We start from the raw sequence: 14,281 nt of genomic DNA on the forward strand, positions 1-14,281 counted from the left end.
CCAAAGAAATGTCACCCCACACCATGACTGACCCACCGCCAAACCGGTCATGCTGGAGGATGTTGCAGGCAGCAGAACGTTCTCCACGGTGTCTCCAGACTGTCACATGTGCTCAGTGTGAACCTGCTTTCATCTGTGAAGAGCACAGGGCGCCAGTGGCGAATTTGCCAATCTTGGTGTTCTCTGGCAAATACCAAACGTCCTGCACGGTGTTGGGCTGTGAGCACAACCCCCACCTGTGGATGTCGGGCCCTCATACCACCCTCATGGAGTCTGTTTCTGACCGTTTGAGCAGACACATGCACATTTGTGGCCTGCTGGAGGTCATTTTGCAGGGCTCTGGCAGTGCTCCTCCTTCTCCTCCTTGCACAAAGGCGGAGGTAGCGGTCCTGCTGCTGGGTTGTTGCCCTCCTACGGCCTCCTCCACGTCTCATGATGTACTGGCCTGTCTCCTGGTAGCGCCTCAATGCTCTGGACACTACGCTGACAGACACAGCAAACCTTCTTGTCACATCTCGCAGTCATGTACCATCCTGGATGAGCTGCGCTACCTGAGACACTTGTGTGGGTTGTAAGACTCCGTCTCATGCTACCACTCGAGTGAAAGCACCGCCAGCATTCAAAAGTGACCAAAACATCAGCCAGGAAGCATAGGAACTGAGAAGTGGTCTGTGGTCCCCACCTGCAGAACCACTGCTTTATTGGGGGTGTCTTGCTAAATGCCTATAATTGACCTCCAGAAGCTCTTTTTTGCCATAAGATACAGTTGCAGAAACATTTTGTACAAAATAAGCTACAAATAATGCGAAAAAACAAACACATAATAGCACAATAAGTTGGGCGCCTGTTAAACTGCTGCCATTTCTTCCGGCACCATTTGATATATATCTGTATGTCTTCCTGTGCCTACCGATTCACACCGACAGATGTGGGTGAAACATATGTCATACCATTAAAATCTATTGGAGTGGAACGGTTGCCCTGAGACGTGGCTGTAGACTAATTAACTATAAAGTCTGACGCCATAGAGGTCTACAGTCAGGTCTCAGGGGCAAGGGTCAGTACAGAGGTCAATAATCTAAACAACAACACAAACAAGATGATGCACATTTCTCCTACAGTACCTTACAGAGCACATCAGGGTTGGACAAGTTCAGTACCTTCCAGTTTCCCTCAGGTTTGTACCTTGTGAACAAGGTTTCCCCTAAATGGGAAACACAAGAGGGTTTCTCAACAACCACGACTAACTCTATCGTATACAGTGTAGTACGTCTATAGTCTGTGAAATCCCCCCCCCACAGAAATAATTCATTCTTACAACTTAGTTTGTGTCACTTTATCGAAGAGCTAGTGTGTGACGAAGCCCCACTCCAAGCAGCGGGTGACATGACACAGGAAGAATGATTCATTAAACAGGATGTGCACAGGCCATTTCACGCTTGCCAGGGTAATTGACAGAATATCTCTTATCCGTCTGCTGAAAATAAATATCCCATACGAGTGCTGCCAGCCGCAGAATGTATCTGTTACAGTTGGGTACGTTATCATTTTCACTTTCAGTCATATTTTACCATATTACATGCTGTATTGTTTCAAAGACGTTTATCTTGCTAGCTTGAAAGCACCCTAGAATTAATAAAAACCTGAGAAACAAACAACAACACAGGAGACAAGGAAAGTTAGATCAAATAAGATTGTCTGGTCAACAATTCAATCTTGTGAGCACTGCAGCCTTAGGCAAGACAACGCAGGGGTTTTGAAAGGATTCTTGGTTAAACTATCACGGTCTTGTAGGAGGAGAGGCAAAGTGAGGCAACGACCTGTCTACACAACTAGAAGCAGGCGAAATCCTAAACAACTCCAACAATGTAAACAGCCTTCAGTATCTGAACGTATTGACTTACTAATTAGTGGTATGGGAGGAGAGGAGGGAGATCAATAACGATCTTCTTCAGACAAACATTTGTTGTTACATTTCTTTCTTTCTTTACTGACTTAGAAAACCATGCAAATATACTTGGATTCTAATTACGTCACATGGGATGGTACAAACAAAACTATATCACGCTGTATAGATTCTCTTGTCAACCATTCACAAGAAGCTAAACTGCCAACCAACACTGTCAACAGGGAGGACAAGCCCCAGCCAATGACGCGAAACCAATGGGTCTCAGCTGCCCGACTGACTTACCTCGATGCCTACATAGCTACAGATGTATGCCTGGTCAACTCTGTTTGACAGCAGAATGAAAGATAAACGTGCATTGAGCATAGAGGTTTAAAACAAGTGTTTATGTGCGTTTTCTTAACCTGAGCAAAGACGTGAGATGCATTTGATGGATTTCATCACGACAAAGTGTCAACCCAGGCCATGAAGTATGACTTCTGTTGTATTGTATGGCTTCTGAATCCGAGCACGGCTAAATGTCTTCTGTGGTATTGGTATTTGAATTGTGGGGTGAGGTAAGGCCAATTTATTCCATTCAATAGAACCTCTCCCTCTCTTTACTGCATGATACAGTAGATACCGAGATGCAATCAACTCTGTCACAAAAGGAAAGTGGGGCTTTGAAAAAGTACAACAAGATCGGTAGGAATTGATGGAGAAAGCAGAGAGCGTGTGTCTCACCTGCATTGAGGCTCCTTCTACTCGTGCTACATAGGCAAAGCGGTCCAGAACAGTGACAGTTACGGGCACTGCCACGAAGAAGCCGCTCACAAACGCCCGGATATACCTGCGCCCAGCCCCGGCCTGCTGAGCCATCACCTAGGGACAGAGGAACACAGTTCAGCCATCATAATTGGAACACAGCCATAAGAACTCAGCATGCAACAGCAAATGGAGAATCAGATAGTAGGGAGTTTGTATTGGAAAGAACAGGATGTAATTACAGTCATTTCTCACTCAAAGAGAGAACACATATTGCATGCAGGCATTTCTCATCCTTCTCTGCCCTCTGTTCTCAAAAACGACAGCAGGACAGCAAGACAAGTGTGAAATAACAGAGTGACAGACCAAAGACCCTAGACAGGCTAATGCATCTGCGGCTTTAAATAACACAGCCACCAGGCAGATACTCAAACTTTGTTGTTACTGATTGTGATCGTGAGATGCTTCAAAAAGTTTATGCTTCAGAGGTGCATCAAATATTCCTTGGTGGTACTGTAGCATGTCCTTACCTATCCTTAGTGTTGCACGTTATACCGAAACTTCGGTACTTTCGATACTAGAACATGAATAACGTCTCGGGTACTAATATATATATATATTTTTTTTACTTTCTGTATTTCTGTTAATGTGTCTCACGAATCAAGCCTGTCTGTCAGCGCAGCCGATCCCTTACTATAGCGTGCACCGTACCTGCTCCACTTACCCATTGCAAGCCTGCACTGGGAGTCTGGGCTGCGTCATGTTAGCTCCCCACTCATGCTGCACAGAAGATAACACATTTGAATCCGACACGGCATGTAGAAATTTTTAAACTGTTAATTACTGTTCGCAAAACAATGTCCATACAAGCTAGAAGACTTGCACAATGCAAAAAGATACCGGTAGCTTCCAACTTTGCAGGCTAACTTTTGTTGCTAGCTGACAGCTAAAGCTAACATCAACTCAATACTCTAGTACTTTGTTTATGGTAATATGCAAACCATTACGTAAAATATGCTGATTGACACAAAAAACTAAATTAATTCCCACATCTCTCCCAAAGATGATCTATTGTGTCATTGAATTGACTGTGCTCCGACGGACCGCCCCCTCTTCTCCCGTGAATGATGTCATTACTGGTTAAAGACACATTCTTATAAAAAGAAGCTACTTCTATGCAAATGTTGTTGATAAGCACAATTAAATAAGTCCAAAATGGAATGGAAACTGTATGTCATCTGTAGCCCCATGCAATCAGCCAAAAGAAGCTCAATAACACAATGCACGCACACTCCTATTGAATATGCATTCACCTGTATTGTGAATAGGTCTAAGCTACATCTTGATTTTCCAAGTTTATCAACAGAGATTTACCTTTCAAATAAATTATTACCATTAAGTTGTCATGTAGTTGGTTAAAAATAAAGTCAAGTTGATTGTATAATTTATTAATTAATGCATACATGGCTGTCTCTGAAAAATATTGACATAAAAAATGATAATGTAATGATGTTGAACTGAGATATTCTTAGTCTGGCAGTGGCAATTATATAAAAAAAATATATATATATTTAGCACATGAGACACCTGTCTGATTGGACTAATCCATTGCGGAGGCCACAGGGATGGCACACCAGTATCATCAGTAGTACATTTAGTGTTAATTACCATCATTTGTAATCTACAATGTTTGTTTGGTTATGGTCATTTATGTTAATGCATTCAATATATTTTTATTACAGTCTTTACCGTTCTCATTGAAGGAGCGGACACATTTGCAGAGCGCACAACCTAAGTTTGGTTTATCTCATTCCATTTATGAATAAAGACACGGCGTACCTGATTACGCATAGAACTAGGTCTAGTCTACCTGGCCTGTGCGCAAATGTAGGCTTATGAATGTTCCCATTTTGGGATTTGATACTATTTCTGATTGTCTTAAAATCAGCATCACTGTGGAGCTTAATCAAAGTAATTTTTTCTTCGCCTCAAAAAGCAAAGTAAACAAAGTCTGTTTTTACATCCATTGAGAATGACAATAGTTCCTTAACGTAGCCTATTTGAAAAATCTTTCCAGCCAGCTCTCTCCCCCTTTCAATAACCGCTCAGCATGAAAGTGGAAAAAATGTCATGCTCTGATCTGGTGGAAAAAAGGCCTACCTGATTACCTCTCATCCCTTGCGCAAATAGCTTACAGCTGTGTCTGTCTGTCCAGAGCTCACTGGCACAGAAACTCTTGAGGGCCCAGAATATTTTATACAATATTGCAGGTTTGCTAGTACCAGCATCAAGCTGGACCCAAGTTAATAGTTGATACAATGTTAAGTTCCTTGCAGATAGGCCATGCGATGTATAGGATATTTATTTAAAAAATATGGTTATTTTCTACCTGTGGGCTAAAATATAATTATTTGTTAGCTTTATGTAGGCTATTTTTACATATTGGCAAAGGCAATAGAAGTTACAAATCTAAAAGTATCATTTTCAATTTGATAGAATTTTGATTAACCACTTAATTAGAGACTTTATTATAAATTAAATTAACCTGTTCCACAAAATGTGCATATGAAAATCATAACTGGCATACAGATCAGTAGAAAGAAATGGTACAATTACTTGGCACTCCAAATGGAAAAGGTTGCCGAAAGCTGGTGTAGCCTATTACCGGAAACTTCAGGAGCATAAAGGCAGAATCTGGGATGGCCAGCAGCAGCAGGCAGCAGGCAGCGGAAGGAGGGGGGTCGGGTAGGGATCCATTTTTTTCTTCTTCTGGTTAAGATATATTCATCTCTGGCTCACTCTTTAGTAATTTGTAGGCAAAGTAGCCTATATATTGTTGATGATTTCAGTCTCGATATGGAAAAATACACTAAATCTGGTATCGGTTTCAAAATCAAAATGCTGGCATCATGACAACACTAGTGGCTATTGCTTTGAAACAATAACAACCCTCCGTGCAAATATTGTTTCCCAATGGCTGGCAAATATTGTCAACAATATTGTTTCAAAATACTTTCCTTGTTATTTCAACTACATGCATTAGTGTTGCATCAACCTTTTGTGCAAAAAGTTGCCTAAACAGTGTTAATGAACGTGACTGAGTTAGAAGTAAAAGAATAGAAGCCTTTCGACAGAAGAGAACAGGACATAAGTAATAATATAATAATAATAATAATAATAATATATGCCATTTAGGAGACGCTTTTATCCAAAGCGACTTACAGTCATGTGTGCATACATTCTACGTATGGGTGGTCCCGGGAATCGAACCCACTACCCTGGCGTTACAAGCGCCATGCTCTACCAACTGTGCTACAGAAGGACCAAGTAGACCCGGACAGAACAAGATCCGCCCAAGGACACAACCGCCTAGCCAATTAAGACCAACCTGCATCACACATCCTCTCAGCCTCTGGCCCCATGACTGCTCTGCTCCAGCCCGCGTCAACCTGCTGTAATGAAGCTAATTAAAGATGCGCTATGCAGAAATGTCTACGCCATTTCCTGGTTGCTAAAATTCTAATTGTTCACCTTATTTCAGTTTCTGACAAAACAAGAAACTATGGTGTAGAGAATCATTGTACCATCTAAACTGCTGTGAAATATATTTCCCCATAACCAAAACTATTGTATTTTCAGCTGTTTGAAGCTGGTGTACAACACCAAAAGTTTAAGACGCAAAAACGAAACTTAAGAATGAAAGCATAGAAATAGCGTACATAAAACAGATCTACAGCTTCTTAGACTTGCTGTCAATGGGAATGACAGATCTGTAACTCATTTTCTATGTGAATTTGGTCAGGTCGCCCAAAAAGTCACATATTACAGCTTTAAAAAGGCCAAGCACATAGCAGGTGGAGTCAACCTGCACCCATAGCACTCACACAGGGCTGAGGAAACACAAAACCCACTTGGCACACATTGGTTAAATCAACGTTGTTTCAACGTAATTTGGAAATATATGTGGAAAATAAGTTATTAATTTTACAAAACTGTTTTGTGAAATTTCAACCACAGGAGTTTGACATCATGTTAACCAATTTTCAACAGACAAACCTTACATGAAATATGATATAGACAGTCCCTATCGGCCTAGGATTCCAACTTTTGGTTGATTTGGTTGATTTTAAATGGAATTTACAAGTTAATACCAAATATGTTGGATTCACATTTCCATCTCAAACAAAAATCTAAGTTAAAGAATAGGACTGTATTTAATGTGCATTTAAAGATTGATTTGATTCATTCACATTCTTTAACTTAGATGCTTGGTTGAAATAGAGACGTGAATCCAACATGTGAATTATTAATTTGTAGACAAACTGAATTATAGCCAGACTCAGTCGCACAGAAAGAACTATCCAAGCAGAAGATACATCTCCTTCCAAACAATATTCAATATTCCTTTTACAATACAATAAAAATGTTTGATTCAATTCTCCATCTCATTCAAAAATAAAAAGTTAAAGAATGTGATTAAGCCTGTGGCTCAGACGGAACTATCCAAGCAGTAGATCCATCTCCTTTAAATGTTGATATTTAGTTGTGCTGTCAAACAAATACAACCAAACTCAATATTACCTTTGTAATACAGTAAATAGTCTACAATAAACAATAATAAACATAATAAAACCCAAAACCACTCATTCCTTTCATTTACAATATTTCTGCGAACAAATGTTTCATTTTGGCGTTATAATAAACATGGAAAATTGTTCCGAATATCTGTTATAGCTTAAGACATCTACAAACCCACAATGCAATGCTCTCTCTATGGGCTGGCTAGCTAGCACATGTAGGTATACACAATAATACCAAAGACAACATCAGCAAGTAACATCACTCAGAGATGCACAAAAACAATATAACATTAAAAAAATGGGTGAGCCTTTCCTTTAAGGCTATCTTACAAACTAATGTTACAGTATTTATTTGACCTTAAAATGAGTAACAAATCATGGCCACATTGAGGTTACTGTAACAAATGTATTCTTATGTAATCATAGAAAGCATGCATGTTCAAGATAACATGCAATGGTCGCAGGTCTGTGGAATTCTTCACAAATGCTATAATAATCTGCAGAGGCACTGACCACTTGCACCATGTACTTTAATGTAATCTCAACTGCAATCCAGGTCATTTGGTTGTGCTATTAGCTGAAAAACAGTGATAATGTAATTAAGTTGGTGTACAAATAAAACAGTATCTGATATTGTTTTCCCATTTGAACTTGTGTTCTTTTAGACAGTTAACCGGACAGTGATAACTCATTTACAGTTGTGTTGGAAGTTTACATACACCTTAGCCAAATACATTTAAACTAAGTTTTTCACCATTCCTGACATTTAATCCTAGTAAAACATTTCTGTCTTAGGTCAGTTAGGATCACCACTTTATTTTAAGAATGTGAAATGTCTGAATAATAGTAGAGAGAATCATTCATTTCAGCTTTTATTTTTTTCATCACATTCACAGTGGGTTAGAAGTTTACATACAGTCAATTAGTATTTGGTAGCATTGACTTTAAATGATTTAACTTGGGTCAAACGTTTTGGGTAACCTTCCACAAGCTTCCCACAATAAGTTGGGTGAATTTTGGCCCATTCCTCCTGACAGAGCTGGTGTCAGGTTTGTAGGCCTCCTTGCCTGCACACGCTTTTTCAGTTCTGCCCACACATTTTCTATGGGATTGAGGTCAGGGCTTTGTGATGGCCACTCAAATACCTTGACTTTGTTGTCCTTAAGCCATTTTGCCTCAACTTTGGAAGTACGCTTGGGTTCTATGTCCACTTGGAAGACCCATTTGTGACCAAGCTTAAACTTCCTGACTGATGTCTTGAGATGTTGCTTCAATATATCCATATCATTTTCTTTCCTCATGATGCCATCTATTTTGTAAAGTGCACCAGACCCTCCTGCAGCAACGCACCCCCACAACATGATGCTGCCACCCCCATGCTTCATGTTTGGAATGGTGTTATTCGGCTTGCAAGCCTCCAAACATAACGATGGTCATTATGGCTAAACAGTTCTATTTTTGTTTCATCAGACCAGAGGACATTTCTCCAAAAAGTACAATCTTTGTCCCCATGTGCAAACTGTAGTCTGGCCTTTTTATGGAGGTTTTGGAGCAGTGGCTTCTGCCCCTGCTGAGTGGCCTTTCAGGTTATGTTGATTTAGGACTCGTTTTACTGTGGCTATAGATACTTTTGTATCTTCACAAGGTCTTTTGCTGTTGTTCTGGGATTGATTTACACCTTTCGCACCAGAGTATGTTCATCTCTAGGAGACAGAACACGTCTCCTTCCTGAGTGGTATGAAGGCTGCGTGGTCCCATGGTGTTTATACTTGCGTACTATTGTTTGTACAGATGAACGTGGTACCTTTAGGCGTTTGAATATTGCTCCCAAGGATGAACCAGACTTGTGGAGGTCTACAATTATTTTTCTGAGGTCTTGGCTGATTTCTTTTGATTTTCCAATGATGTCAAGCAAAGAAGACTTTTAGAGCCCTACAGCATCTACCCTTAACAAATGAACGACTTCCGCGCCCCTGTATATATTTTTTTTTACGCCCTATTAAAACACAGTTTTATTATTATTATCTATTTTCCGGACCCACCATAGGATATTGTAAGACATCAGTTACCATGTGCTAGAGGGAGAGGCACTCCAGCATGGTTGGCAGAAAATCCATTGTAGCATAACAATCCATCCTGACATGAACATATTGCCATTCCTGCACATTAATAGAGTACATAATCCATATCAAAACAAATTGAATCGCATAAGGCCTACAGAGCGCTTCAGTGAGGTGTGAGGGTGGCACAGAGCAGCTGTGCTGCATTAGGCTGGCTTTCCTCCTGTGCTGACTTCTTGCAGAGTTGTGTTCATGGTAACTGACAGCCTTTCATTGATTCATATCAATCTCTAGCCAATAGGGCTGGGAATTGCCAAGGACCTCATGATACTATCACGATACTTAGGTGCCAATGCAATATGTATTGCAATTCTCACGATTCTATATGTATTGTGATTCGATAATGTGATTTTATTGGCAATTTGACGTTCCAAATACAGTCGAAGTCAGAAGTTTACATACACCTTAGCCAAATACATTTAAACTCAGTTTTTTCACAGTTCCTGAGATTTAATCCTAGTAAAACTTACCTGTCTTAGGTCAGTTAGGATCACCACTTTTTAAACAATGTGAAATGTCAGAATAATAGTAGAGAGAATGATTTATATCAGCTTTATTTCTTCCATCACATTTCCAGTGGGTCAGAAGTTTACATACACTCAATTAGGATTTGGTAGCATTGCCTTTAAATTGTTTAACTTGGGTCAAACGTTCTGAAAGCCTTCCACAAGCTTCCTACGATAAGTTGGGTGAATTTTGACCCATTCCTCCAGACAGAGCTGGTGTAACTGAGTCAGGTTTGTAGGCCTCCTTGCTCGCGCACCCTTTTTCACTTCTGTCCACACATTTTCTATAGGATGAGGTCAGGGCTTTGTGATAAGGACAACAAAGTCAAGGTATTGGAGTGCCTAAACCATTTTGGCTCAACTTTGGAAGTATGCTTGGGGTCATTGGCCATTTGGAAGACCCATTTGCGACCAAGCTTTAACTTCCTGACTGATGTCTTGAGGTGTTGCTTCAATATATCCACTTAATTTTCCTACCTCATGATGCCATCTATTTTATGAAGTGCACCAGTCCCTCCTGCAGCAAAGCACCCCCACAACATGATGCTGCCACCCCCGTGCTTCACGGATGGGATGGTGTTCTTCGGCTTGCAAGCCTCCCCCTTTTCCTCCAAACTTAACAATGGTTATTATGGCCAACAGTTCTATTTTTGTTTCATCAGACCAGAGGACATTTCTCCAAAAAGTACGATCTTTGTCCCCATGTGCAGTTGCAAACCGTAGTCTGGCTTTTTTAATGGCGGTTTTGGAGCAGTGGCTTCTTCCTTGCTGAGCGACCTTTCAGGTTATGTTGATATTGGACTCGTTTTACTGTGGATGTAGATACTTTTGTACGGGTTTCCTACAGCATCTTCACAAGGTCATTTGCTGTTGTCCTGGGATTGATTTGCTCTTTCAACACCAAAGAACGTGTCTCCTTCCTGAGCGATATGACGGCTGCATGGTCAAAGGTGTTTATACGTGCGTACTACTGTTTGTACAGATGAACATGGTATCTTCAGGCATTTGGAAATTGCTCCCAAGGACGAATGCGATTTGTGGAGATCTGCAAAAAAAAATTCTGATGTCTTGGCTGATTTCTTTTGATTTTCCCATGATGTCAATCAAAGAGGCACTGAGTTTGAAGGTAAGCCTTGAAATACATCCACAGGTACACTGCCAATTGACTCAAATGATGTCAATTAGCCTATCAGAAGCTCCTAAAGCCATGACATCCTTTTCTGGAATTTCCAAAGCTGTTTAAAGACACAGTCAACTTAGTATATGTAAACTTCTGACCCACTGGAATTGTGATTCAGTCAATTATAAGTGAAATAATCTGTCTGTAAACAATATTTTTTTTGTGTCATTCACAAAGTAGGTGTTCTAACCGACTGCCAAAACTGAAGTTTGTTAACAAGAAATTTGTGGAGTGGTTGAAAAAGAAGTTTTAAAGACTCCAACCTAAGTGTATGTAAACCTCCGACTTCAACTGTATATTGCTCACTTTATGTCTGCTACAGAGAGAGAGAGAGCATGAGTAAACAAGTTTTGATCAGTCAGGGAGATAAATGTTGGCTCACTATTTAAAAATAAGATGGAGAACAGTTTTGGCACAGGTACAGCCAACTATCTCTAGCTAACACTACCTTCAGTAGCAAAAAATATATAATTATAATAATGCGATATGTAACTGCATAGATGTTTTCCCCTCATCACTACTAGACAATACAGTAAAACAGTATAGATCTGTAAACCCATTAGGATACTATTACCACCACATTACCCGGTATCTGGGAACCAAAAGTCTAGTTTCTCAATGTAAATTTCCCCATGCGTTTTCTCCATTCAGCCATGACAAGACTACAGAGCGAGGAGAGAGCGTGAATGCAGTATCAAAGAAAGAGAATAAGAAAGGTGAGGCAGAGGTTATAGAGCTTGAGGTATAGCCCGAGGTACCGGAGTTGGCTGATGGTATGTCAAGGTAACACACTGTGTGTGTGTGTGTGTGTGTGTGTGTGTGTGTGTGTGTGTGTGTGTGTGTGTGTGTGTGTGTGTGTGTGTGTGTGTGTGTGTGTGTGTGTGTGTGTGTGTGTGTGTGTGTGTGTGTGTGTGTGTGTGTATGTGTGAGCGTGTGTGTGTGTGAGCATGTGTGTGTGTGTGTGTGTGTGTGTGTGTGTGTGTGTGTGTGTGTGTGAGCATGTGTGTGTGTGTGTGAGTGCACACAGGCTAATGCATGAGGAATTAACTTTTCCTCCCCACACTGAGCCATGACCAACCACCCTAAACCTCACCTCTCCTGGTTCTTTTCTACCATAGGTTTTGCATTTTCTGCCACTGGCCCAAAACATCTTCCTTTACAGTATTATCTGTCGGCCTATCAATCGTGCACAGAGTGCCTTAGCGTGGCATTGTTTACTGTGATTTGACAAGTGCACTCAAGCACATTAAAAAGTGAGCTCCACTGAGGGAAAAAGCCTTCATCAAGTCTTGAGGCAAATGCATTAATACTGCCGACACGGTGACAAACGAGTTAACGCACTACTACATCCCTCTTTGAGCATTTGTATTCATGTCAATACCCAAATGTGCAGGAGCAAGCTCTGTAACTAGCTGTGGCAATACACTAGACAGGTTATCATATACAAGCATTTATCTGGTGACGTTATTCTATTGTGCTGCTCTGTAAAAGCGGGCATCTGAGATTTTGTTGCTGAAAAAGACAATGGACTATAGTTGTTACAAAGTCATGAGAGTGTAGCTACCCAAGTAATCCATTTATGAAGCCCATGTCTGAACATTTCCAAAAATACATTGGAACTAAGATTGGAACTAGCATAGGCCTAAGCCTTATGAAAACAGAGTTTCTATTGGTGTCGCATACTCTTTGAAAAATACACAAAATGATGGAAAGTTAAAATGTAAAAGGACCCATGAGCACCAACATGTGAAGCGAATGTCAAATTGAGCGTCAAATGAAAGCTAAGAGTCTATTTTTTTTTTTTAATTAAGGCATATATACATTTTTCAACCATTTTCCATCCCAAAAATTTGGAATAAGTTAAGTCTTCGATTTCTGGTCAAATAGATGGAAAATGGGTCTTAGACAACATCTACCAGAAAAAGTATTCAAAAGGTATTAGGGCCTCCCGAGTGGCACAGCGGTCTAAGGCGTCACTAAAGACCATGGTTCGATCCCGAGCTGTATCACAACTGGCCGTGATCAAGAGTCGCATCAAAACACAATAATGCCAACTAATATCAACACTTATGTTCAGTTTTGGAGAAATTATTTGCACTTTTTAAAGAAACATTCCCTTGCGCCTGGTAATTCCTTTACCAAAAACCCACATAGATATTTTCTCATTTCTATCCCTCATGAGGAGGGAGGATAATGAACGTTCACAGAAGTAACAAGTCAAGGTAGTTAGTTGTAGTTTCTTTTACTGATCTCAAGTTTATTTACAAATTATTAAGTGATTAAAACTCGTAATTCTGTTACCGAATCGGTAAAAATCTGTAACGGAATTACTGCAATTGAATTGTCAACCATGGGAAATCGTAGAAGTCACAAACCATAGTTCTGACCACCTGCTACTGCCCCCCCTTCCACTGGCATACTGTTCTGTTCAGCTTAGGGATGTTAATAGTTAACCGTTAGTCAGTTAGCCGCCAAAAATAAATGTAAAAGGTCATGCTTATCAGTCTATAGTATGCAAACATACTTTCATGGAATTAAATTGGTGTCAGAATTAAACAATTCTCGTCAGTCATAAAACCGGAATTATTATTTTGCCCAAAACAGTAATGTATAGTGAGTTTATAAAGTTAGAAAGTAGCCTGCATAACATCAACTAATGGCGGCTCTGTCTCTAGTCAGAGTGAGCTATGAAAAGCCAGAGTGGAGACTCATTGCTAGGCAACTCACAGATGCAGGCTGCAGTGGAGCTGAGGGAGAGACCGAGTGGAGCAGCACGCAGCAGCTAACAAATCAAATCAAATGTTATTTGTCACATACACATGGTTAGCAGATGTTAATGCGAGTGTAGCGAAATGCTTGTGCATCTAGTTCCGACAATGCAGTAATAACCAACAAGTAATCTAACTAACAATTCCTAAACTACTGTCTTATACACAGTGTTAGGGGATAAAGAATATGTACATAAGGATATATGAATGAGTGATGGTACAGAGCAGCATAGGCAAGATACAGTAGATGGTATCGAGTACAGTATATACATATAAGATGAGTATGTAAACAAAGGGGCATAGTTAAAGTGGCTAGTGATACATGTATTACATAAGGATGCAGTCGATGATAGAGTACAGTATATACGTATGCATATGAGATGAATAATGTAGGGTAAGTAACATTATATAAGGTTAGCATTGTTAAAAGTGGCTAGTGATATATTTACATCATTCCCATCGATTCCCATTATTAAA

At 40.2% G+C, this 14,281-nt stretch overlaps 1 protein-coding gene across 2 annotated transcripts in view; it reads right to left on the minus strand.

The window, feature by feature from the left end:
• The window catches only part of LOC118400996 (mitochondrial inner membrane protease subunit 2-like), a 152,320-nt gene that overhangs the window by 117,459 nt on the left and 20,580 nt on the right, over window positions 1–14,281 (minus strand). The window contains exons 2-3 of one of the 2 annotated variants that reach the window (XM_035798081.2): window positions 3,375–3,430; window positions 2,630–2,767 (exon numbers count right to left, since the gene is read on the minus strand). In XM_035798081.2, coding sequence (XP_035653974.1) covers window positions 2,630–2,764 — 135 coding nt within the window. In that variant the 5' untranslated portion in view covers window positions 2,765–2,767; window positions 3,375–3,430. The remainder of the gene's footprint in view (window positions 1–2,629; window positions 2,768–3,374; window positions 3,431–14,281) is intronic. The other variant, XM_035798080.2, reaches the window with a different exon arrangement.

The sequence above is a fragment of the Oncorhynchus keta genome, chromosome 22, assembly GCF_023373465.1.
Source record: "Oncorhynchus keta strain PuntledgeMale-10-30-2019 chromosome 22, Oket_V2, whole genome shotgun sequence".
Lineage (NCBI taxonomy): Eukaryota > Metazoa > Chordata > Actinopteri > Salmoniformes > Salmonidae > Oncorhynchus > Oncorhynchus keta.